This window comes from Thermobia domestica, chromosome 9 (assembly GCF_964235325.1).
Source record: "Thermobia domestica chromosome 9, izTheDome1.hap1.1, whole genome shotgun sequence".
Taxonomy (NCBI): Eukaryota; Metazoa; Arthropoda; class Insecta; order Zygentoma; family Lepismatidae; genus Thermobia; species Thermobia domestica.
In genome coordinates, this window is record NC_137462.1 from 209,776,964 (window position 1) to 209,800,527 (window position 23,564).

General features: G+C 34.9%; 1 protein-coding gene across 7 annotated transcripts in view; it reads right to left on the reverse strand.

The window, feature by feature from the left end:
* Window positions 1-23,564, reverse strand: part of Spred (Sprouty-related protein with EVH-1 domain) — a 300,286-nt gene that overhangs the window by 14,611 nt on the left and 262,111 nt on the right. For 4 of the 7 annotated variants that reach the window (XM_081725821.1, XM_081725818.1, XM_081725823.1 and 1 more), the window contains 2 exons: window positions 13,423-13,569; window positions 6,817-6,881 (listed from right to left, as the gene is read on the reverse strand). In XM_081725821.1, the coding sequence (XP_081581947.1) occupies window positions 6,817-6,881; window positions 13,423-13,569 (212 nt within the window). The remainder of the gene's footprint in view (window positions 1-6,816; window positions 6,882-13,422; window positions 13,570-23,564) is intronic. The other 3 variants (XM_081725819.1, XM_081725825.1, XM_081725824.1) reach the window with 3 other exon arrangements.

Genomic DNA, 23,564 nt, shown 5'->3' on the forward strand with positions numbered 1-23,564 from the left:
AACATCAGTTTAATTGGAATAAAAAATATTAAAAAGTACAAGGGCAACGAAACTCCACCATTTGGATCACCAACGGAGTTCCTAGGAAGCGGGAATGCACCAAGGCCACCTCCACCATGCAGAGGAAACTTCGCAAAATGGCAATGCAAGAAAATCCGCCAACACAAAGGTGTATGGCTAATCGTCTTGACGTGTCTTTGGGGACTGCGAGCCGGACGTTACACCATCAACTCAAGCTGGATAAAGTCATGAAAGCTCGTGGCCATCTTCTCACGGATGCCCACCAAAAGGAACGAAAATGTAACGCCCGGAAGCTGTACGAACGGCATCTGGCAAAACAAAGGTGGATGTACGTCATAACGCTCGATGAAGCATGGATTTACCTTTCCGACTGCGGCAAACTGAGAGCCTCATGTACCGAGAGAAAGGCGACACCTTCCCAAAAGGGTTCATGGTCGTTACTGGCTACTGTTACTGAGGTCAACTGAAGATTCGTAGGGTGGCGAAGAACTGCAAAATAAATTCGCAGTATTTTCAGATCATGCTGCCGATCTACGAGCATGAGATTCCAACAACGTACGAAGATGACGCCAATCTGGTGCGCATTCATATGGACAAGGCCTTATCACATATCTCACGATCGTCCCTCGCATTCTACAGGAAGATGGAGGAGGCAAGTGGTATACAGGTGATACCTTTCAATGAGGTACCTGTTAAATCTCCAGATGGAAATCTTATGGACCATTGTGGATTTGGATTGCTGAAGCGGGCTTTGGGGAAACGGCGTGTGACAACTGTGGAAGGACTTTGGAAAGCTGTGCAAAGAGAATGGGACAAGATTCCCCTCCCAGTTCTTCAGAGAAGCCAATTACAGTGGAAATTACGCTGTCGGGCAATTGTTAGGAAACAAGGGAAACACATCGAGCACTTACGGACCTGGCGCCATGGATTCAATCTTCTAAATTTTTAGGTAAATCGAAATTGGCCAAATGTAGACTGAACAACCTCTGTATGCGTGATCATACACACAAGTATTGTATGAACACTGGTCACCCATTGAAAAGTTTCATGGTCTAGCTCCGAGGACTATGGTTACATCCTCATGAAATTTACGTGGAACATAAAAAAATGCTTTTAAAAAATCGGTGCATCTGTATCGAAGAGTTATGCTTTAACATACGCACAAATATATATATATATATATATATATATATATATATATATATATATATATATATATAAAACAGGTCGAATTGAGAATCTCTTATTTTTTTCTTATCTTACCTCGGCTAAAAAGAGTATGTATTTCAGTTCAGAAGGTCAAGTAGATCACACTTTGTCTACATAAAGGGAACCAAGATGCTGTAGCTTAACTGAGATAAGAACCTAACCTCAAATCATGTTCTGCATCTAATTTAATGCATCTGTAATGTATATTTCTGTATTGTTATATTGCATGATCTCAAATCTCAAATAACCTTATTACTTTAGACGTGCGTTCTTTACCGAGAGTGACTACCTGGTTTCCCTGGCATTTAAAAAACTGACAAAAATCAAATTCCTTGACATTTCCTGATCTTTCAGGTATGTGGGAATCCTGGACACGTATACGTTATTCAAAATGTCCGCTTCGAGCAGTTACACAAGCCAATAAACATGTTTGATAGTCGTCAATGGCAGCGTACACCACTTCTAAAGGAAACGCTGCAACTGTTCGCACAAGGCCATCTATCATATGTGCATTTCACGATCGCAACATCAGAATGTTTCCTAAAGCAATCTTGACCTCCAATATAGTATAACACAAATCATAGACCAAAAGGTTGGTCCCGGGGCTACCACCTGGCCATTCGTCTTATCACGCTTTGGGTCCTCCAAAATATCGGCGGGATGCTGCGCTTCTTCCTCAGACAATTTTATATATACACACACCCGGTCATTCTGATGAAAAAGCAGGGATCCAGGCCGTGAAAATATTGCGATCTCATACTATCTACTCTACACCACCTCTACCTAAAATCGCTTTTTGACAGCTTCTATCTGACTACTTATGAGGCACAAAGTTTGTATATCAATACTTTTGTCTAGATTGCGTATATACATGTAATACCCTTTGCAATGTTGTTCCGTATTTGGCAGTGCATGAAAATACTTTACTTTTCCTTATACTCACTCTATTAAGCTACTTATTAATCAAAATAAAAATGAAAATAAAAATTCAGTAAAGTTGAAAACAGCATTTAAAATCCTCGGATTATACGAACTTCATATAACAATTTTATAATAATAATAATAATAATAATAATATTTTCTGTTTTATTACAATAATTTTCCTCCTATAGGAGATTTAATTTCTATGCTAAACTGTTTTACGGAGTAGTTAAATCCTGGTACACAGGTTCGTAATCATACCTATTTTAATAATCTTTGTCCCGCCTACATTGCAAGATGCAAGATTTCACAGATTGTTTAGAATCTATTCTGTAATTCGAGAAGCAATATATTGAAATACTCCTTTTTCATTTTAATACCAAAATGTATATTTAAACGAAGATTTAATATAAGAAACAAGAAAAGAACAAAAATCAGTGAAATCGGCCTAGTATTCTGGTGCAATCACAAATTCGTGAATACAGCATTCGTGAATACTTTTTCTTCTAACAAGCAAACTGAAGGTTATCTGTCATACGACCAGTTTTTCTGTCAAGGTTCATGCTATTATCCGGAGTTTGGTTGTGTAGCTGAGATGACATTTCTACTAACGCTCTTTATTATTAGGTAAAATGGGACAATAACATCAATAGAGAGGTATTCACAACGCGGCAATTTCAGTTTGAAATATCCCTAATAATGAGTTCTACCCACTCAAGTTCCTCAGCCTACTACGAAAAGTTACACATTTGTTTATTATGAGAATATTCTAGTTGTAAGAACGCACTTAAACGTAAATAAGGTTCAAAAAGTACTTAAGTAGCTATTATTTCGCTTATACAGGATGTTAGTAACAAACATATCGGAACGAAATTTGCATATGTGAAAATGGTGGTGGTACTATAGTCACCATTGGCATCTAGACAGAGCACCTCCTTTTGGTCACATGGATTGTTTTCGGATAATCAGGTAAGAAATAATCGAGCGGCGACAGGGTCAAAATTCTTTAGAAATAACTGTTAATTGAAAACTATTCAATTTCAGCCAATAGCCAGAGAATTGCAGTATGTCGGTATATTCTTCTAGAAATATCCACTGAATGATTTCCCACTATCCAATTGTGAAAGATCTCTATACAAGTAACTATGGGAATGTTTCCTTAGGCAGGGGACAACAAGCCATAATAAAGTTTGTAAGTCCTAATAAATATGGACACAAGTCCTAAATTTTAGTTCTTCTGATTAGGACTTAAGAAGTTTTCCCCGCTTAGGACTTGTCCATTTCATTCACTGGTTCCATTCACTTGTTTTAGTTTTGAAATTTGCCATCACCACACACAACTTGTATAGTGCAGTACTTGCCACAATGTTCCTGCAAACGTAGTAAATTGCAACGGAAACAGCTTATTAATATAACTATCATTATTATCTATTACGCAGATATACATGAATTAAATAAAATAACTTACTTCACTTAAGAATGAATTAAGACTTTATATATATACTAGCAGCGTTCACCCCGCTTCGCTGCGGTCACCCCGGAACGCAATAAACTTTGTTACTTAGATAATTTTTACTTTTTCGCTTTCAAGTGATATGATAAAAACCATAGAAGATTGCAGTAAATGTTAACATTATATCGCCTGTCATTTATGTTAACCCGCCCCGCTTCGCTGCGGTCACCCCGGAAGTTTTCGCTTTCAAGTGATATGATAAAAACCATAGTAGATTGCAGTAAATGTTAACATTATATCGCCTGTCATTTATGTTAACCCGCCGAGTGACACGGTCATGCGGGTTGCATATAAATACGTTTATTTTTACCTATGATGAACTAACAAAGGATTTGTACGTTATGGACACTTGAATGGTCAATTATCTCAAGACACTGGTAATTAAAAATTAAAGTGATATGATAAAAACCATCTAGGGTCCAAATCCTAATAACCCCCCAAAAATAAAAGAAATTGGTTCAGCCGTATTAGCGTGATGAGGTAACAAAGGATTTGTGCGTTCTCTTTTATATATAAGATATATATATATATATATATATATATATATATATATATATATATATAGAGAGAGAGAGAGAGAGAGAGGTTATTTTAAAATATAAATTCCGTCAATAAATTAAAATTAACTTCGTAAAAAGTAGTCAAAGCCTCATCAAGAGGGAATGGCCTTTAGTAAGTTTATTTATTTATCAATGGTCTATGCCATCAGAAACGTGCATATGTTCACCAGAAAAAGAAACTAATAAAATCAACGCCGTGTTGAAAGTTTACATATATACTTAATGTAATATGTAACACAACGATAATCCAATAAACCTAATAAAAATTATTCAAATTTGACACAAGGTAGTATATAGTTTCTTTAGGACTTTTCAATTATTTCCATTGCCTGAGGCTGAAATTTGCCAAGAATAAAAAGATGAATTTACTCGACCCCCTCTCAATTACAGAAAAATGTTTCACAATAACTTCCTGAATGAGACAATATGGTGTGTTTTTTTTTAGGCTTTCCGACGATCCCCATTGCTAATGTTTAATGTCAGTTACGAACGGATTAAATTGACCTCCAACGAGGGTTGAATTAACCTTGCCACATTTAAAGATGTTTTTCAATATAATTTACGTAAAAATAATTCGATTTTATTTAATACGCTTTATATGATGCTTCAGATACTCCCGGAATTCCCTGACATGAGATTAAATCACTTATAATTGACTGATTTCACCCCCCCCCCTCGATTTAAAAATTAACTAACCCCCTTTATGTTCTTCGATAACTTTCGTTAATAAGAATTGGATTTTTCCAATATGCATTTTTTCTGAGACTTACCAAACAAACAAGCTGAAATGGATCAATAATGAAATGAATTAAAACCCTATCTCTAGTGATGTTAAAAACACATGTTCCAGGAAAATTTCGCAAAAATTCTGCGATTTTATGAAAAATGTGCGTTTTCTGTGGGATGAGTGTGTTATTGCTATTATTTATAGTTGAAATTAGTCGGAGGGAAGAGGATTGATTTACACTATTTCATGAAGCAGGTTAACAACAACTTTCCTAAAAATTATTCTTTCTCATGAAACATTGTGTATGATTTCTTTCAGGCTTTCCAACGGGACGTATTGTTACTGATCAATATCACTTAAAGACAACAAACAAATTCATCATAATTTTTACACCATTTCACGGTAACTTTCGTTAGTAACGAAAATAAATATAAATTTTGAAACAAGGCATATTCTCTTGGAAGCTTACGAATAATGCTACTGTTGGGATTGAAGTTGGTGTAAATTCTTTAGAACTTAAAAAGAATATTAGAAAAAAATTTTTTTCCCCACAAGAACTTGATTCTGGTCCACTTTGATATGCTACAAGCCAAGGTACACATCCGCTTTGGAAAATGTCACACCTCAATAACATAAACCTGGCATGCTCCCCCGAAACGGCGGGGTTAGTAGAATTGTCCTGGCGGGGTACGGCATATAATGTGAGGGTTGATCTTGCAGATGGTCTGTGGACTCCGACTGCATTGGATTCAAGCCATGGTTCGCACCTCACGTTGACAGTAGGCACCGTACTTCATAACCACAACATTGCGTGTAAGGATTCAAATCATACTCATTTTAAATAAGTTTCCCATAAATTTCAATTATATTGCTTTTGAAAGGTCACATTTGTAACCTATACATCCGTGCTGAAAACTGCAAACTTAAATATTTGATAAAACATGGCCGTATTCGCTACCTATTCGTACAGCTTCTACAGCATTCTTGGCATGGATGCAATGCTAGTATGACAAAAAAAACTTTTACGACTTGGAACCTTAATTGTCATTGCTTACCGTTCAGGACCAGTGTACCTAGATGATTTCTTTAGGATTGGTACATGTCAGGTTCGAAAGTTTAGGACTTGTGCTGCGTCCCCGTTATAATAAACTAGCGTAGCCAATTCAATCTGACGACCACAATATTGAAGATACACTAACACTGCCGCTTCTGTTTCCTTTCTCACACACAAGCAAGGCAAGTTTAGTTTAATTTTCGTTCCGATATTTTCATTACTAAAGTTATTAATAATCTGCTGAGTAAAGCAGTGAGTGGAGTACTGCTGTAGAGAAGACATCTTCCTTGAATAGTCGCAAATAACCAGGCTCTCTGAAGTAACAAACTTTTAGATTCACTAAGTCATAAATTCAAGGTAACATTAACTTCATTTCAGGTCTGTCTATTAATACTAATTTACTGATACAAGTAGTTAGTATGGAGAAAAGTAGTTTTGTACATAAAGTATACTTTATAGCATTACGGCGTAACAGTGACAAATATTTAAATACATATTATCTTCATTAAAACTTGACAAAATATATAGGACTGATTTTATCTCTAAATGGTAAGTGGACTCTACAAATACTAAAGGATTTTCTTTAAAAAGAGAAACGGTAAGCATACAGCGATAAGCCCAACTATATGGCAGCACAGTACTGATCGTTAAATGGGTTAACTGTAATGTGATGTGCATTGAGATCAACAACATAAGTCTCTAAATGTGGCTGTGCCTTATATTATTCTCAATTAGAGTTTACTATAAAACTGAAATAGTAAACAGAACTTCGGTGGCAAAGTATAACATATGACGTTACATATACACTTACCATAAAAACATCATCATCACCCACATCTGGGTTGTATTTATGCAGTAGCGAAGATTCCGTGAGTCCTGAAAGAAGAAAAATCATTTAATATAAATCAGACACTACTTATATTTTACGCAAAAACAGTAAAGCAAGAGTAACACATCCATTATTCAGTATGAATATTAATTCTTTGTGCAGTCACATTAAAAATGCTTTCTTTATGATAAAATTACTGTTTAAAATCATCTCACATTGGATAGACCAATTTTGATTTATGCCACATAGTGCCATAGAAATATTACACCATCATATAACTTCACACCAGAGCATGAAGAAAAAATGTCTACATCTTGCCGAATGTATTAACAAAATAAAATACATGCAAACAGAAAAGAACTTTTATACGAAACTCCACGTTGTAGCGTTGAAGAAGAAGAAAAAAAAATGTTCGATGTTAGATTGTGCTATGTTTTCAAGTCAGCTCGATCTTTTCACGTACACAATACTGTACAAGAGAATACCCTGTCCTGCACTTATACTATTATGCAGAATTACATAATTCTAAAGAATTTCTTCTTTATCATTTTCAGAACTACCATAGGTTTATAAGAATGTTTTGTTGATTTCATCATCAACTTTTTCACGTTTCTCAAACCACGTAAGGGCAATAATTTTCATCATACTCTATGAGTAAAATTTTTGAAGATGTTTCTTTATTTAAAAAAAAAAAATGACTTCAAGCTGATAATGACATTAAGCATCACAGATTTAAACGACGAATATTGTCCAGCAAAGGGTTTTCACTTATTTGGAGAGCAGGAATTCCCTGTTTTTTTTTTTTTTTTTTTTTTTTACAGGTTTGCCAGGATATGATTTATAAATTTTCAGGTCTATATACAGGGTGTCTACTAAAATTCCAAAATAAAATTTCGTGACTTTTTGGTGACCCTTTCTTTACTAAACCATAAAATTTCATAACATTCTCAAGAACGAATTTGGGTGCGAATTAGGACGTATTTTCATTCATGTGATAGAACCATGTTTTGCTTGCGATTTGGTAGCGTCTGAAGCCGCCTGTACACATTTTTGGTGGTGAATTTTGACATTTTATACAACAAAATTTTCCAGTCTCTACTAACATTTATACAGATAAAAAAAATGGTGACCCAAAAGCTAAATTTCGTGACTTTTTCATGACTCGTGACCGATAGACACCCTGATATATAATCTAAAAATGCAACTGCATTCTGAAGGGTTCCTCATCTACTACACATGTAGATGTATAGGATGGGTGGAAATTAACTTCCTATTAAAAAAATTGTTAACTTTTTTAAATACATAACTAATTTTAAAAAGGTTATAATCAATTTTCGATTCTCTACCAATAGCTGGATAGGGTAAAAAGACAAAAGGGTTCTGAGAATTAAAAATCAATGTTTAGAATTCCCCGAATTTTCCTATTAAAAAACTTTTCACGAAATTCTTTGACTTTTCCAGATTCTCCAGATTTTTCACTTCAGTGGAAACCCTGTCACCAGCTAGAACATTGCAATCGTCTGTCCAGTACTATTTTATGATTGATGGAAAGTCATGTTAAAATTACCTGCTTTACATTTTGGAATATATTAAACGGAAAGATAGCAAACATTTTTACTCAAGTTAGGGTACAGAGATTTCTGAGAGACAAGAGAGGATTGCAACTGTAAACACGAAGCAAACAGAAAATTAGGTATCTTAACGAGTTCTGTTCACATGGCTATTAAATTTTGTGACAGATTTATAGATAGCTTTCGTTTCCACTGCATATCTTACACCCAGGATTTCACAATATCCAAATACCAGTCTATAAACTTAATTATCAAGAAATAAAATTCACGAATATTGTCTGTATTATTTAATACAAAATAGCTTTTAATTCGAAAATAAAACAATATCTTAATTTGAAACACATTACTGATTGGGATGAAATCTTATTTTGTTTCCCTTTGGCTCCTTTTCTCTTGATAATCTATATTTTCTCTCTTTTTTATTTAATAACTTTGGATCTGTGAAAATGATCGCAAAATCGATATGACTTGCAAGACGAAATACAAATTCAGATCTTTTTATTGTACTGATTTGTTTCAATACTTACCAAAAAATAATCCAAAGAAGGCATAGGAAGAAAAACAAACATTAGTAAATTTCATACAATAAACAAACATTTCTTCACAGTACATGAGTTACATACCGAGATATTTGACAGAAAATATGTTCAAGGTAATATTTCAAACTCACATATAATCGATGTAACTGTGAGAATTCAAGTGTTAACCATCTAGGGTTGTGCACAACTAGGTTGATGGTCTTTTTGTTCCACATGTTAAGGGCGTGTAATGACAGGACCCTGACATATAAGCGCAAAATAATAGATCCTAAAGATCAGAACCTTGGAAAAGAAATATGAATAGCTGAAGTGAAGAGAAACCTTCCATACTGACCCACTTTCACGGCAGTTTATTTACCAGATATGAAACAAATTCAAGAAAAAAGGCTTAGTGAAGAACGGCCCGAAATCTAGGTATCTATGAACTGCTGCTTCTAAAGAAAATGGGAAGAGTAGCGTTGAGTTTCTTAGATAGTGCATTTAAGTCCACGTCCACCGACAGGCATCTGCTGACGGATCTCTCATGAAAATTTAAGATTATCCAGACTTCTGCAACAACAGACAGACGATCATAGACAACCGAGCCCAATAACCCCGGTGTCACTGTCGACCACCAGTTCGTCGTACTCAAGGTCATTGATTTTTTTTTGACACCACTGTAAATAGTGGTAAATACCTTGAGATATTACGCACAGGGTCAGTATGCAACACGCAGTGTATTCCACCTCATTACGCACGTCTTGTGCGCAATTTTTCTCGATTTAGTGTGCCGGAGAAAGGGATTTGATGTAGTGCTAGCACTGAGTGGCCTTCACGCAGCGTTGTCACCACCGACTTGTATGTTGTAGCATGGTTTCAGAAATATATCAACGTTGATGGTTGATATTACATTCTTACGACAATAACTTTTTTTTTTTTGTCTGGAATATTTTCACTACAGTCAATTGTGAACCTACTTGTAGCCAATCTATAATAATATACGGTAGTACAATAATCAACACAAACTAATTTGAAAAGGGTGCAACAGCATTAAATCTACAACATATTAAATATATATATTGCTTCCGGTTTGGCAGCCACCATGCATAGTTTGAAAGATGTGTACAGTTTGTCGGTGTAATACTTCTATGGGACACAGACTTGCAATTTTTCTGTAAAAAGCCGTAGTATTTGTATTAAATGCATATACGGTACGGATTTACCATTCGCAGAATATAATACTTATTCAAATAGACTAGAATTTGGCCTACTTTTTGCTTAGTTAACATTTTCAACTGTATACTACGTATGCGATTTTATGATTCAACTTCAGTGTTCTACATCCAGTACTTTCCAACTACGAAAGAACCTATTGTCCCATTCCTCAGCCTCCACTTATGACAAGTAACACCCAAATTAATCCACGACAGTCATTAAATTTAAGAGGGAGAAAACTAGAATAACATTCATATCTTCTTAAAGTGCTTCTCTTCATAGTCTATGCAGCTTTACAAACGTTTGAAATAAGTTCCCTTCAGGTAATTTTGCAATTTCCTCCCAATACGATTCAAATTTCTTCCGCGTTGCCCTCGAAGAGGCTATTACTTTTTAGGAATAATAATCACTTGGTGCCAAATCGGAACTGGGTGAGTAAAAAACTGAGCATTATGACTTTCATCCATTCAATTATTCGTATCGAAGTGAATATATATATATATATATATATATATATATATATATATATTTATTTATTTATTTATTGTGTGTGTGTGTGTGTGTGTGTGTGTGTGTGTGTGCAAGGGGTAGTCATGGTACCAAACGACTCTGGAAATCCATCTCTTAACACTTCTCAGGAACTTTAAAAACCTTTTCGCACGCACACTGCCACATAGTAATCGGTATTAACTATCTCCGCCTTCTAAAGAATCGGTGATTACGAGTCAGCACTGGTAAATCAAGAGAACTCTCACTTGTTATACTATTTGCTACACGTCGTTACACCGTATTTTCAAATTTTGGGTAATGTAGGGGCACATTTCACCAACTTCACTGATTTTTTTTTTCCACAGCGAATATCGCATTCAGCGGGTAGTAACTTCACCCGCATAGAAATTGCAGTGCAGAAAATGTGTAATGGTGAAGTGATGCCTACTGTCACTCTATATGCCGATATGTAGTTCGTGGATCCATGTGAAGTATATATTCAAGTCATGACGATCCAGAATCTGGAAAGAGATCTATTGTTTCACGGCAATTAGTATGAATCTGTGGTTTTTTGCGCAGAACTTCTCTTATACAAATCGGGAACAGTGTCTTCTATCTGTGTCCACAGCAATGAAGAGTAGTTATGCAAAATTCCGCAACATGTATCATGGGTTGCCTACACCCAAAATTAAATTTCTGGTTCTAATGTATGAAATTAATATATATTTTAGTTCATGTCGTTATTATATAGAACGAAACTTACAGTCTAAACGCTATCCTTGTGTACAGTGCACCATGGTTGGACACAATGTCACCAAACCTAGTTGGGCTTATGATCGGTCGCAGAGCAGTTGGTAAGGCTGACAGTTTTCTGTGTTGCCACGTTTTGTGGTCATTCCTACCGCTTTTGTGTAGGTCGTGGACTTTTATTCAGTTTTTGTCTACGAAAAATGTATAATACATTGGAAAGGATGTTCTTAAATTTTACAACCTTGAAAATGTAAGAAATTAAAAGAGTACCATGTTCCTATCCGTGTTGGGCCGAAATGAGTTTTGAAAATTGTCTGATCATTTTTATCAAAGGAGATCCAGCTGCTGCGGGAAGTCTCGAACATAAGGCAACGTTCAGGGACACATTGACGGACAGGTTGTGTTGGTGGGAACGTTACTGTTAACACCATTTTGGTATTTATGACGGAAAGAAGGTTGGGCCTTTGTGCGTGTGTGAAAATGTACATGAGAATTCTGTTTCCATTTATTCTCACTATAGAAAAATGGAAACAATTTTGCCTGGACCAACTGTTTTAATTCCTGCAAGCTAACATTCCGAACACAATTTATAGTGGTAAGTTCTAACAAATGACAAAATTGCATTTTCTATATTAAGACAAAAAATGTCAACAATAAATGCACAGCTTCTGCTTTCAAGATTTCATTGTCTTTAGGTAACAAAACGGTACTAAGGACAAAATTATTTATAATTTTATATGCATTTCAGATTACATTTATATTAGCTTTAATTTTCAAGATGTACCTTGCTTAAGATAGAAACATTTAGTAGAATTGAAAATATATACATATGATAAATATTAATCCTCTCGTTCATGTTAAAAAGTATACATAAATTGATTACTAAAGCCATTCAACCCATCACTCAACCCATATAACAATGAACTAAATGATAGAACACAGTAAGAAAAATAAAATATTCAAAGGATTAAAACAAAAGTATGATAACTACAAGGAAAGACACCGTGTTCATGCAATTTAGAATAAAATTTTAGGAAGAGCAACACACTAAAAAGATAAAATAATCCAAAACGAGAAATCAATGGTATATATTACATAATTTATGGCTGATAATTGAAATATCTTGGTTAACCTTTTCTTCTGATAGCAGTGGGAACTACATGAGGATAACAAAATTCTAGCTTAACGCATTCTACTACAAATGTGTCAAATCGCAGAATATCTAATGAGTAAAATGACAATGTGATTCTTTGGGAAAACTGCTTTTATTTAATAACTGCAATAATTTTGAAGGGATACAACGAACACAGTCGAAATATAATTTCCCCGTACACACACCGTTCATTTGATTTACGAACATGCTTTACTTTTCCCGGTGTGCTATTACCCACATTCGTTAATTTTACCGTGGAACACAAGTAATCTAAAATACTAGTATTCAGAACAATTAATATGTCATCTGTAAGGACAGTTCAAACAGAGATACTCGAACGGAAATTAAAAGAAAATCTCACCATGGATTTGAATATTGCAATCAAATTTCTATTTGTAATTCCTTTATATCTTTCCACGCTTCTCTCTTTTAATGTATTCCTACTGGTAGTCTTGGTATTATGATTTAGAAACGCTCAGCTGGATGTCAATTATATTGATTGTAAACCACTATTCTACAACTTACTATTCACTATATAGTTTTCCATTAATCATTATCTTAACACAGACTATATTTTGTATCTTTTTTACCATCCAGTTCTTTTAATTAATTTTACTAACAGTCTATAGAAATAGTGATTCCACACTATTTCTAGCGCATCTCAAATTACAGAAAAGTTGATGCACACAAGAGTGACTTTCAACACAAGCACATTCGTGGCCATGGAAACTTTTGTCCTTAGAATAACGTGTATTATTAGTATCTTTGTAAAACAAACAAACAAAATTAGGAAAAATGATATTGCAAAATCTGACTTTATTTCAACAAGTTTAGGCTAAATATTGAATACAGGTATGTTTTTGGAAGTGAAATGTGAAAAATGAATTCATACCTGTAACAGCTGGCATATCTTGATAGTATGAACCAGGATAAGTGGATCGTTCTGGTAGGGGAATTGTTGAAATGACTTCCACTATGGGAATTTTGTGCGGCCGCCATACTGAGTCTACTGTCTCGATATTAGACACAGATGAGAGTGCTGAAAGAACGCGATATCATTAATCATTCTCAACTGTATATGAGACTGAGGATGATTTAAGACAGGAAAATTCAAGAGGCAAATGTATCAAAAGCAAGATTGAAAAATGTAAACCTGAACAAGAACATGGTATTATTTAGATCAACATAGAAAAGTAAGCAATTATTACTAAGGAAGACTACTTGCAACAACCTTCAGCGTAACAACTGGAATTAATACAGGAAGAAGAGCATATAATCAATCTGTATTTTAAAGAAGAATGAAGGTTCGTTCACCATACATACAAGTTCTTTTTAATATATAAATATTTTGAGCTATATATATATATTCCAAACTATTTATACTACTTCAAAAATTGCTTCTACGAAATCCTTGTAATCTCTGAAATATTAAAATGTTAAAAAAAAGTAAGTTCGGTAATGTTAATAAGCAACTCGGCAAAAGCAATAAGATCTACTTGTGTGCATACATGTTCTAGATGTCTGTCGTACACTGAATCTAAATTTCTATACGATTACTGTGTGAAAAGACAGCTAAGACAGGACTACAAAACATTACTAAATCTATGAATATTAAGTAAATAGTCAATTGATAATTTACTTCTATTTACAGTACACAATAACGTGCATAGCTGCAGATAAATAGGCTATGTACAATCATGATTAGTCATTTTCATTAAGATAAATTATTAAAATTACAGAAATATAGGCTCACTCAAACTCTTCTTAGTACGTTCTTAATGTAAGTTGCTCTTTTGTTTTTTAACAAAACTCTTTCTTGACGATACTCTTTTACGTAAGTTTTATATTCTTGGATATATGTATGTACTTATTATCAAAAAATCAGTAAAACAGTTTCTTATTGTATCTGCAGCATTTAGTATTTGGATTTCTAAACTGTTGAATTAACTACTAAACAAATTTAAAACACTAAAAGATTTTAAGAATTATTTATTTGCTGTAAATGCTCCTTCTCGTTTTACCATTTATTCTCATGAATTATCCTTCTACAGCCATATAGATACTTTGTAAATCAATTTCCAATACGATGTTGTTATGTATCTAAGTTGTACATATAGTTATCAAAATACTAAAAACACAAGAGCAACGTAATACGAATATTTTGTGATTGGTAACACTGAACAATCGTACACTGTGAGGTGTCTTGTGCAAATAAGTACTACGAATTAGTATGTGCAACAGACTTGACGTTGAAAAATCAAACTGTTTTCAAAAGAGGACAAAATGTAAGTCCGTGGACCGGTATGGCAATCCACTAAAAATATGCACTTTTATAGTACTATATGGTAATCACGGGCGTCTATGCTGCAGGGAAAATAGAGAACGCGTTTCTCAAATATTTTGAAGAAATAGATAACTGCTGAAAGTATTTATATGAAAGAGGTAAACTAGTAAGTACAAATAATATTATATCTGTTCTTAAGTATTGGGTTAGTGTGATTGAAATATCGTCTGACATATATCACCTTCAAAGGGCGGAAAAAGAAAGAAAAAATACCTGGTAGTCAAAATAGTCTCCGGTTGCAATCACAAACTTTTGTCATCATCCAACCAAAGATTGGATTCCATGACGAAAGAAGGCTACATCCGGCAGTTCAACAGAAATAGGAAGGTAACACGGAACGACTACTGTCACGATATAGAAACTAATGATAGAAAATGAGTCTTTAGTAAGCGAAATGTAACTTGAGCAGTTGGAAATTATACATTCGGGAAGGGGGAGTTGTAAGAGAAAGAATAAGCTGTGTTCTAGATACTAAACGAGCAACAAAATAAATAAGAAAGAAACTGCGATACCGAGGAATAAGTTCAACATCATATAACGAAAGAAACGAAAATATAAATAACATGCCTACTGAGCTATTAGGTATATAGTAGGAGAAAAGAAATAATAGGAATTTGTAATTAAAAAGCCTTCTAACAGAGAATGCAGCTTTTCATTAGCTAATGAATCAAAATATATAAGGACTATAACACTATGCTGGTGAATAAGCGTTTAAAACGACATGGATCTGGTATAAAGTTATACACAAGAAGGTGATGGTAGATAGTACTGCTTCTAACATGACGTCCATGGGATATCCTGAACATTATACGGTGTTAAAAACACTGCTCGCTTTAATAACACATGTAACTACACCCTGTGACCACGCAAGCAATTGTTCAGACGCGTAGCCCGTCGTACGGATGTGGCATGTTTGAGACATGGTCACTGCGCCCTACAATATTCGATAAGGCTTACATTCGCAGATCTAGCAGACCAGGGTAGAACGTACACACCAGATAGAAGATGATGAGTTCATCTGATGTATGGTAACGCGCGTTATGCTGCTGGAGAAGAAGGTATCTAGATAAGTTCGGAGAACAGGATTGACAAATTCACGAAGGTATGAAGCACTAGTGATATTCTACTGAACGAAAACCAGAGGCGAGCGGAATATATAGCTTACTGTCCCTTGCTTTAATAGCACGTGTAGCTACTTTGAACACAAGCACTGTACATACGCGTAGCCGAGGTGGGAGATGGTCGTTGCCCAAGTGTGGTCGATTAGGCTTAGAACTCTCCTAATACTACCAAAGACGATCTTGGGGATGAACAGGCGTCAGGAGTAATCGTACGAAGGAACGTGGGTAGGAAGATTAATATTCAACAATTGATTGTTTATTGTTCGTACACTCACATACAGAACAATGGTAGCTCTGACTGAACTGATGGTCTCTGTCCTGGCAGTTAGGGCTGCCCGAAGGATTCTCCTTTCCTGGAAGTTCTTCGGTATTTCATGGGAGTACTGAAGGGTACATTTAGATGGTAAAAACACACTACTCGCATTGTGTATACCACCGATGGAACATGACATGTTAGTGATCCTCGCTATCAACAGCTCAATAAAACGATCAACCGGCCTCTCGTAGGCTCATTATGCGGAAACGCTTGAAGACATTTAACTGTGTAATAGGTATTCGCTGGCATCATCCCAGGATTGCAGGACACAATATTATCCACATTTAAATACGTTCATCTTGTCCGATTATCTTCACACAACATGCTCTTGCGGAAAACTACGATCAGCTCGCCATTTACAGTGGTTGGTTTACTAATTTCGCTCGAATCGGTCGATATGTGCGGAGTGATCTAAAATGTTTTTTCATCAGTATCCTACTTCCACATAGAACAACAAAAATTTAGTTTTAAATTCAAAAGAGATTGTATAGACAAGGAGTAAAAGTTGAACAACTATTGGAGGATACATAGCACAAAAATGTAATTTGCTTCCATCGACCATAATACGTGAAAGCTTTACAGACAAAGGAAAGGAAGTAAGTGTATGTAATATTCGTTGATTTAGAAGGGCTCCAACTCATTGAACTGGATAATTTAAATGACACTAAAGATTATTAAAATGAAAAATCAAAGTTTCGGCAGAAGTCTATATATATATATATATATATATATATATATATATATATATATATATATATATATATATTAATCATTTATTAAACGTAGGAATATAAGAAATGATATAGGATGGTTATTTGGAAGATTTTTAAAAAATACTTTCCAGTAACTTCATTTACTATTTAGAAGGGCAGTGAAGAAAAGTTTGATTTTCCAGGAAATTTGTCTAATGTATTAGTGTAGGGTTTGAGATTATATGCTGTTGCTGTGGAATCTGAATCGGAAATTAATGTGATTCTACAAAATATAAAAGCAATGGTGACTAAGATGACTGAGGCTATGTCAATTGTAGTTGTTGTTTGCTGAAATTAGCGTCCCTTTTCAAAACCACGCAACATGTTATGTGGACTTATAATTTAAAGTGGGATCGGAATAACCGTTATGATCAAGCAAGTAGAATACGTACGTGTCTATTTTTTAATATCTAGGTAGTATTATTAACGAAGATATGAAATGTGAATGATAAATAGAAAGCAACAGAAGAAGTTGTGAAACATCTTTAATATGATTGTGATAATGATCTGAAACGTACTATGTAAATCACTGAATGAAGAGTTATATACACGACTCAGATTAGAGAGCAGAAATGTAGACATGAAAAGACAACAAGAAGTTCTTGGATTCTCTGAAATTTGTATGTTAGAGAGGAAGTAAAAACTTGGAGCAATAAACCAATGAGGGACAGTGGAAATGATACGGTTAAATTATTAAATTCGAACTAATTAAAAAAAATGGACATTGTTGAAAATATACGCCTCGTGTTTTTTCTGGTATTTCTCTTCTTAAACCTTCTTATTCGGGATTTTACTTGTTATGGCTTCTATTGCTATCTGAAGTAGGCTATAATACTCGTACTGATAAGGTTCCTTAAACATATTCATACACATTATTACATGCGGGACTAACTATTCGGCATGCTCAGAGAGAAAATAAGATTGTCTCATCAATACACCTTTGTACATATGAACCCCAGTCAAGTGCAAAGAATAAAAAGATCACCGTAAGTACCAAAGTGTTAGAGTATACCGGTTTAGCGCATCTACGTTTAAACAAGTATATTCCTCATTCTTCCCTGCCATTGCACCTTGATACTTATACTTGCTTCCCCGTGTGTCAAATTGTAAGAAGTGTCATTGACTTCTAATGATTAAGAAAACATTTCCCAATTGCTTTGTTATCAGGAAGTGTTTCTGGTCTACCGTTAGAATTTTCTACTGTTTTCTGCTACATCACGACTCTGCCGGGTTCGATGTCACCAAGTGAGGATTGCAGGAGACGTGTAGAGGTGAGGTCCACAACCTTCATGTACAACACTCAAGATGACGTCTACCTTTGTCATAATCGTGGGAGGTGTTACCACAAGTTTCAGTTTTCCATATTTGAAGTTCGGAAAGACCTGAGGCGGGACCCGGAAAACTTTCGAGAAACAAAACTACCGACCGAGAACTGGGAGGATTAGAGAACGAGTTTTCGACCGACACATATCAAGTGATTATCCAGCCAAACAAAGGAATTTTAGCGCCAAACATTCTTAAGTACATCCCCTTCTCTATTTATAACTTTGTAAAATGTTTACCTCTTCAACCTGTAATAAGTAGTTTTAAAAATTTAAGTATTCATGTTTTCTTTAAATTTAAACTCAGTAAAATCAAATCTCATCCCCTAGTTTATTTAAATTGGGTATTGCACAAATTCTGGTATAAGACTGTCTAGCCCTGGTAAATGGTATTTAATAACTTGCTCATTGTATGGATAATTGATTACTTACTATGATCTTTATAGACACGTTTCATAATGGAGATACTGGGTATTCGATGTCAGAAAGCGACTGATAAAACTAACTTCTTTTTGATTTCATCAAAGCACCACCTCGTAAAATGAATCCTCCCGGGGGATGAAGTTGCGTTAGATTCACAATATTCGGTTAAGTCCAAATCCTCATAAACATCAGTAAATAGATCATAATCTTGCGTAAACTGATGCAACATAAAACACATAAATGAAAAAACAACTGGTTAAATGTATATAATTAGCCACAGCCCACACAAATCAATGGGGAAGGCATCAGAAAATCTAACAAATGATTATCAAAACACCTGTATAATTTTAAATTTTGTAGGCCATCTGACCCTAGTACATCATCACATACTGTGCTTTATGACCTGGCACTTGTCCGGATGGACAGCAACATGAAATGTGTTACTGTCATACAGGGATGGAATGTCAGGGCAGTGGCTTTACGATATTCTTTTGGTGATAGGCTGCATTATCCACTCCGCGAGATGATTTCAGGGCTCATAGTGGTCTAGTCTCTTCTTAATAGTTGAAAAGTGACCAAAAGCACACGAAAACGTCACCAAAAAGTGAACAAACTCTCATCAACAATTAACTTTAAACCTGGATGCCAAACTTGGCATGAATTGAATTTTACATTTTTTCCCCCAAGCAAAATAGGGCCGCTGGATTATAGCTGAAATACGTAGTATTTAGCATGTTAAAATTAAAAATTATTTTACTTAAGTTTGTCAGCTAATAACAAAATTGGATTACTTGTGTTTAGAGGTTCATTATTAATTACATACTTCGCACGGTTTTGTATTTCAACTTTGATCTGGATAGGGTAAGGCCAAATTTCTATATTTTCAATGTCCAATAATACAAAATTAAAGTAATGTAATTAATACATAGTATCTAGATTACCATTAACTGGTAATAAAATTTTGTCTTGTACGATTGGTTTGTTACAAATTTTGCCTTGATACCACATGATTAATAAACATATGTATGGCTTCTATCAACATTCCGCATACAATGAAAAGTAAACTGTAAACAGGTAATATATGTCATTCCCCATTAACACAATAAGATCAAAGCAAATTATGTGGATTATGGTTATACTCTTATTATGAACTTTTAAAATAAATTACAAATGTTAACTAAAAATGCAGTTGCATACAAAATGAAATAGAAAGCAGTAACAAGAACTTATGCTAGAAAACTGTCAACGCAAAACATCAATCACATGAAAAAATTATTTTACCCGCCAAAAAAGTAATTTTTAGTAACAAACTTGAAAACGCTATAAACTCTGTGATTTCTATTTATAACAATAATTTCCTAACAAAGCTGAGTGGAAAATTTTCAACGCAATCGAGTACGCAGTTAAAATCTCAAGAATCACATGAACGATAACAGTAGATTGTCCATTTTTTTAAACTGATAAATTAATATTTAATCCAGCGTAACTATATAGCTCTGCTCAAACGCTTCCATTTAGTTGAAATGAAGGTCGCCATATTCACTGTGCTCTTTCTATTCCATCCAACTGTTATTTCTGGGCCACAATTGGTTTGTTTCTTCTTGATACTTGTGGGTTAATCAACTGGCTTTTCGCTGTTGGTGCTACTCGCAATAGTGACCAGTCCTCATATTTCTTTATTATCAAAGTTCACCGATTGGCCAAGTTATGAGCACAGGTATTATAACAGCGATTCCAGTTAAAACAGTGTTCAGTTATTCGTTTTCCTTTCTTTGCGTAACCTAGATTATTACCATTAACCTTGCGTTTTTTTTTTCACTCATCTGATTGCGATTTAAACCTTGATCGAATATACAATGACACTATTGCGCTTACACTGGTTATTTAACTAAACCATGAATGGAGAAGGCAGAAATGAAGCTCTCCCAAAACTGTTCAATAGTTGAAACCTTTGACTACTCTCAAGACACCACCTAGTACCCAACATGCAGCTTCTACACATTTAACAACCTTCTGTAATTACCAGTCTCTCAACATGGTGCAGATTAAGACTAATGGTTATGAACAATGATTATTCTTGGTCCTAGGTTCGGTTAACGAGGAGAAAAATAATTTCACAATCACTCATTTTCATTACTCATCCATCTCCTTTATCCTAAAAGGCATAACCGTGAGATGAACTAAAATTTCATTTCAACAACTGACTACAGTCTAAATGTATATTTTAGCTAATACTTTTGTAAGCATTTCTAATAAAACTCTAGCATGTTGCACAGTAAATTTTGGAAAAAAGAGAGGAGTTTCATAACAGATCATAAATTACAAGTAACTGCAACGGTACTATTAAGAAATCAAATGGAACAAAGATTATTCAAGATAAATCCTTAAGGAGGATTTTTATTCTCAGGTGGTTCACAGTTGCAAACAACACCCTGTAAATGGATTCTACCCTGCACAAAGTTAACCAAATCAAACTATCTACCTAGCTACCCCAATTCTCTATACTACGCATGGGTTCTCATGCAACAGTCACGCTCAATCTCTTGATCTTATTGCTTGACAATACCTAATGATATATATTTTTAATGAAGTACTGTGTAATGCCTCCCAACAATCATCTGCTGGTTTATTTCTCTGTTTTATATACATAATATCTATAGGGTAGTATAACCTAAACCTCCAAGTTAATTTTTTTTCTTCCTTGTTCACTTCACTCTTACTCGTTACAACTAAGTCTACTTAAAACTTATTCACTCTTTTCCTTATATAATTATTATTAATGTTGATAGTCCTGTTTCCGTGAATAATCGAGACACATGCTTCGATAACCGTACAAATTTCAAACTTTCCTTTTATCCACGCGTAAGAAAGACGTTCGCATTTGCTTCTACTGACTTTTAATAATCTTGAACCACGTTCACATCGCCCGTATGTACAAGCAAGTAAAACGTCTACTCAGTATTTATTACATTCTGGTATTTTCACTGTCAACACACATTTAATATTTGTACAATTATGTTCAGAAGAGATGTCTATGATTAAAATTTCTTTAGAGCATTATGCTCTGAACGAATTGTTTAATTGCAGTGAGCTTTCACTATCTCAAACCCAATTGTCATTAATTACAACAAAACTATAGTGTAATACTGTACGTCAATGCATTTGGAAGTTACTCGAAATTAGATGTCTAAACTGAAAACCCCTAAATGAAATACAATTAGAAAAAACCGATATGTACCTATCTGAAAAATTACAATCTCATTAACTTGATTCTTTCCTTGTATTTCTACATTTGTTGCAACCAACATGTAAAATATTGTTTTCTCATCCTACTCCTTTGTTACTAGGGACTCAAGATATAAGTTGGAGATTAGGCTTTACAAAACTGCGAAAGAGAAGTATCTTACAGTACATCAGGCAGTCACACAAATCGGTCTACTGAATGCATTAGATCTATAATTGAAGTAAATGCTTACACGAAAGAAGACTAATAATACCAGCATATATCCGCCGTCCTAAGCGAAAAGACCTTGACTCCACATTTTTCGAAAATCGAGATATTGGTATGAGAATGTTCGTAGTACAATTCTGTATCTAAAGTGAAATTGACGTGGTTTGACCAATAGGTAGGTGGTAATGACGTCAAGAATGTTTACCTTATGTTCAAAACTGTGACTGAAAGTAAGCAAAAAGACCTTAAGTGGCAATTCATAAACAAAAATATTTAACTATATTACCACACAAATTTTAGATTTTGAAAATATATATTTAATAAAGTTTTACTGAAATACAACAAATCTGAACGTACAGCCTAAGCTAAAACGCGTTTTGCTTATTTTCTCGAAAGTATGTGAAATGGAGATAAGGCCTTTTCGCTTAGCAGGGCAGATAATAACAATGAAAAATACATCCATTCTGTATTGCGTATTCAAAAGATGATTCCTGCACAGCAAAAGTTGTGCATACGAGTTAACAACTGACACCAGTGACACATTGCATTGGACTTTGAAACAATTTGGTCAGGGTCATGGTTGAACTCGGGTATATATCTCCTAATGTTTAGTAATGGTATCTGTACTAAAAACTTACTGTTTTTTTTTTTCTACTACCCTGAAAGTACTACAGCTACAAATCGATCTATATACAGATATACCCATAAATTTAGAAATACGTCCATAATTGTCAGCGGCGACCACCGACTACCGTTGGTGGTGGTGTGTTCAGGCAAACTTCGCACTACGTGAGGAGCAGTAAAACAGCAGTGTGCACTGAACTGAGCAGACGACGAGAGCGTAAAACGGGCGACTTCTTTGTCAGGACAAACTGTTGGCATTTGGTTTATGTGGTGCAAGTATGTCGCAAGGAACAATGTTTAAGGTGGTGGTGACCTACGAAACTCACATCGAAGAGGAACAATAGTTGGGAGAAAACCCTAAGTGACAAGTCCTGCCGAGCATTAAAGCGGATTGTTCCTCAAAACGTAAATGACGGAGGAGCTCAAGCACCACCTCTCATATTGTGTCGATAATCACAGTCCACTACAAGTTACATGCCATGGATATACGGAGTCATGGATGAAACCGCTGATAGGGGACTATAACGCTTTACCACGACGCCAATGGTGCACCAAACATTCTATATGGACTGAAATCAGGGCTGTGTTTGTGTGTGGCGGACGTTCGAAGATGCGTATGATTCGCAATATCTCCGGCCAATCGTGAAACATAGTACCGACTCTTTGACGCTGTGGACCATA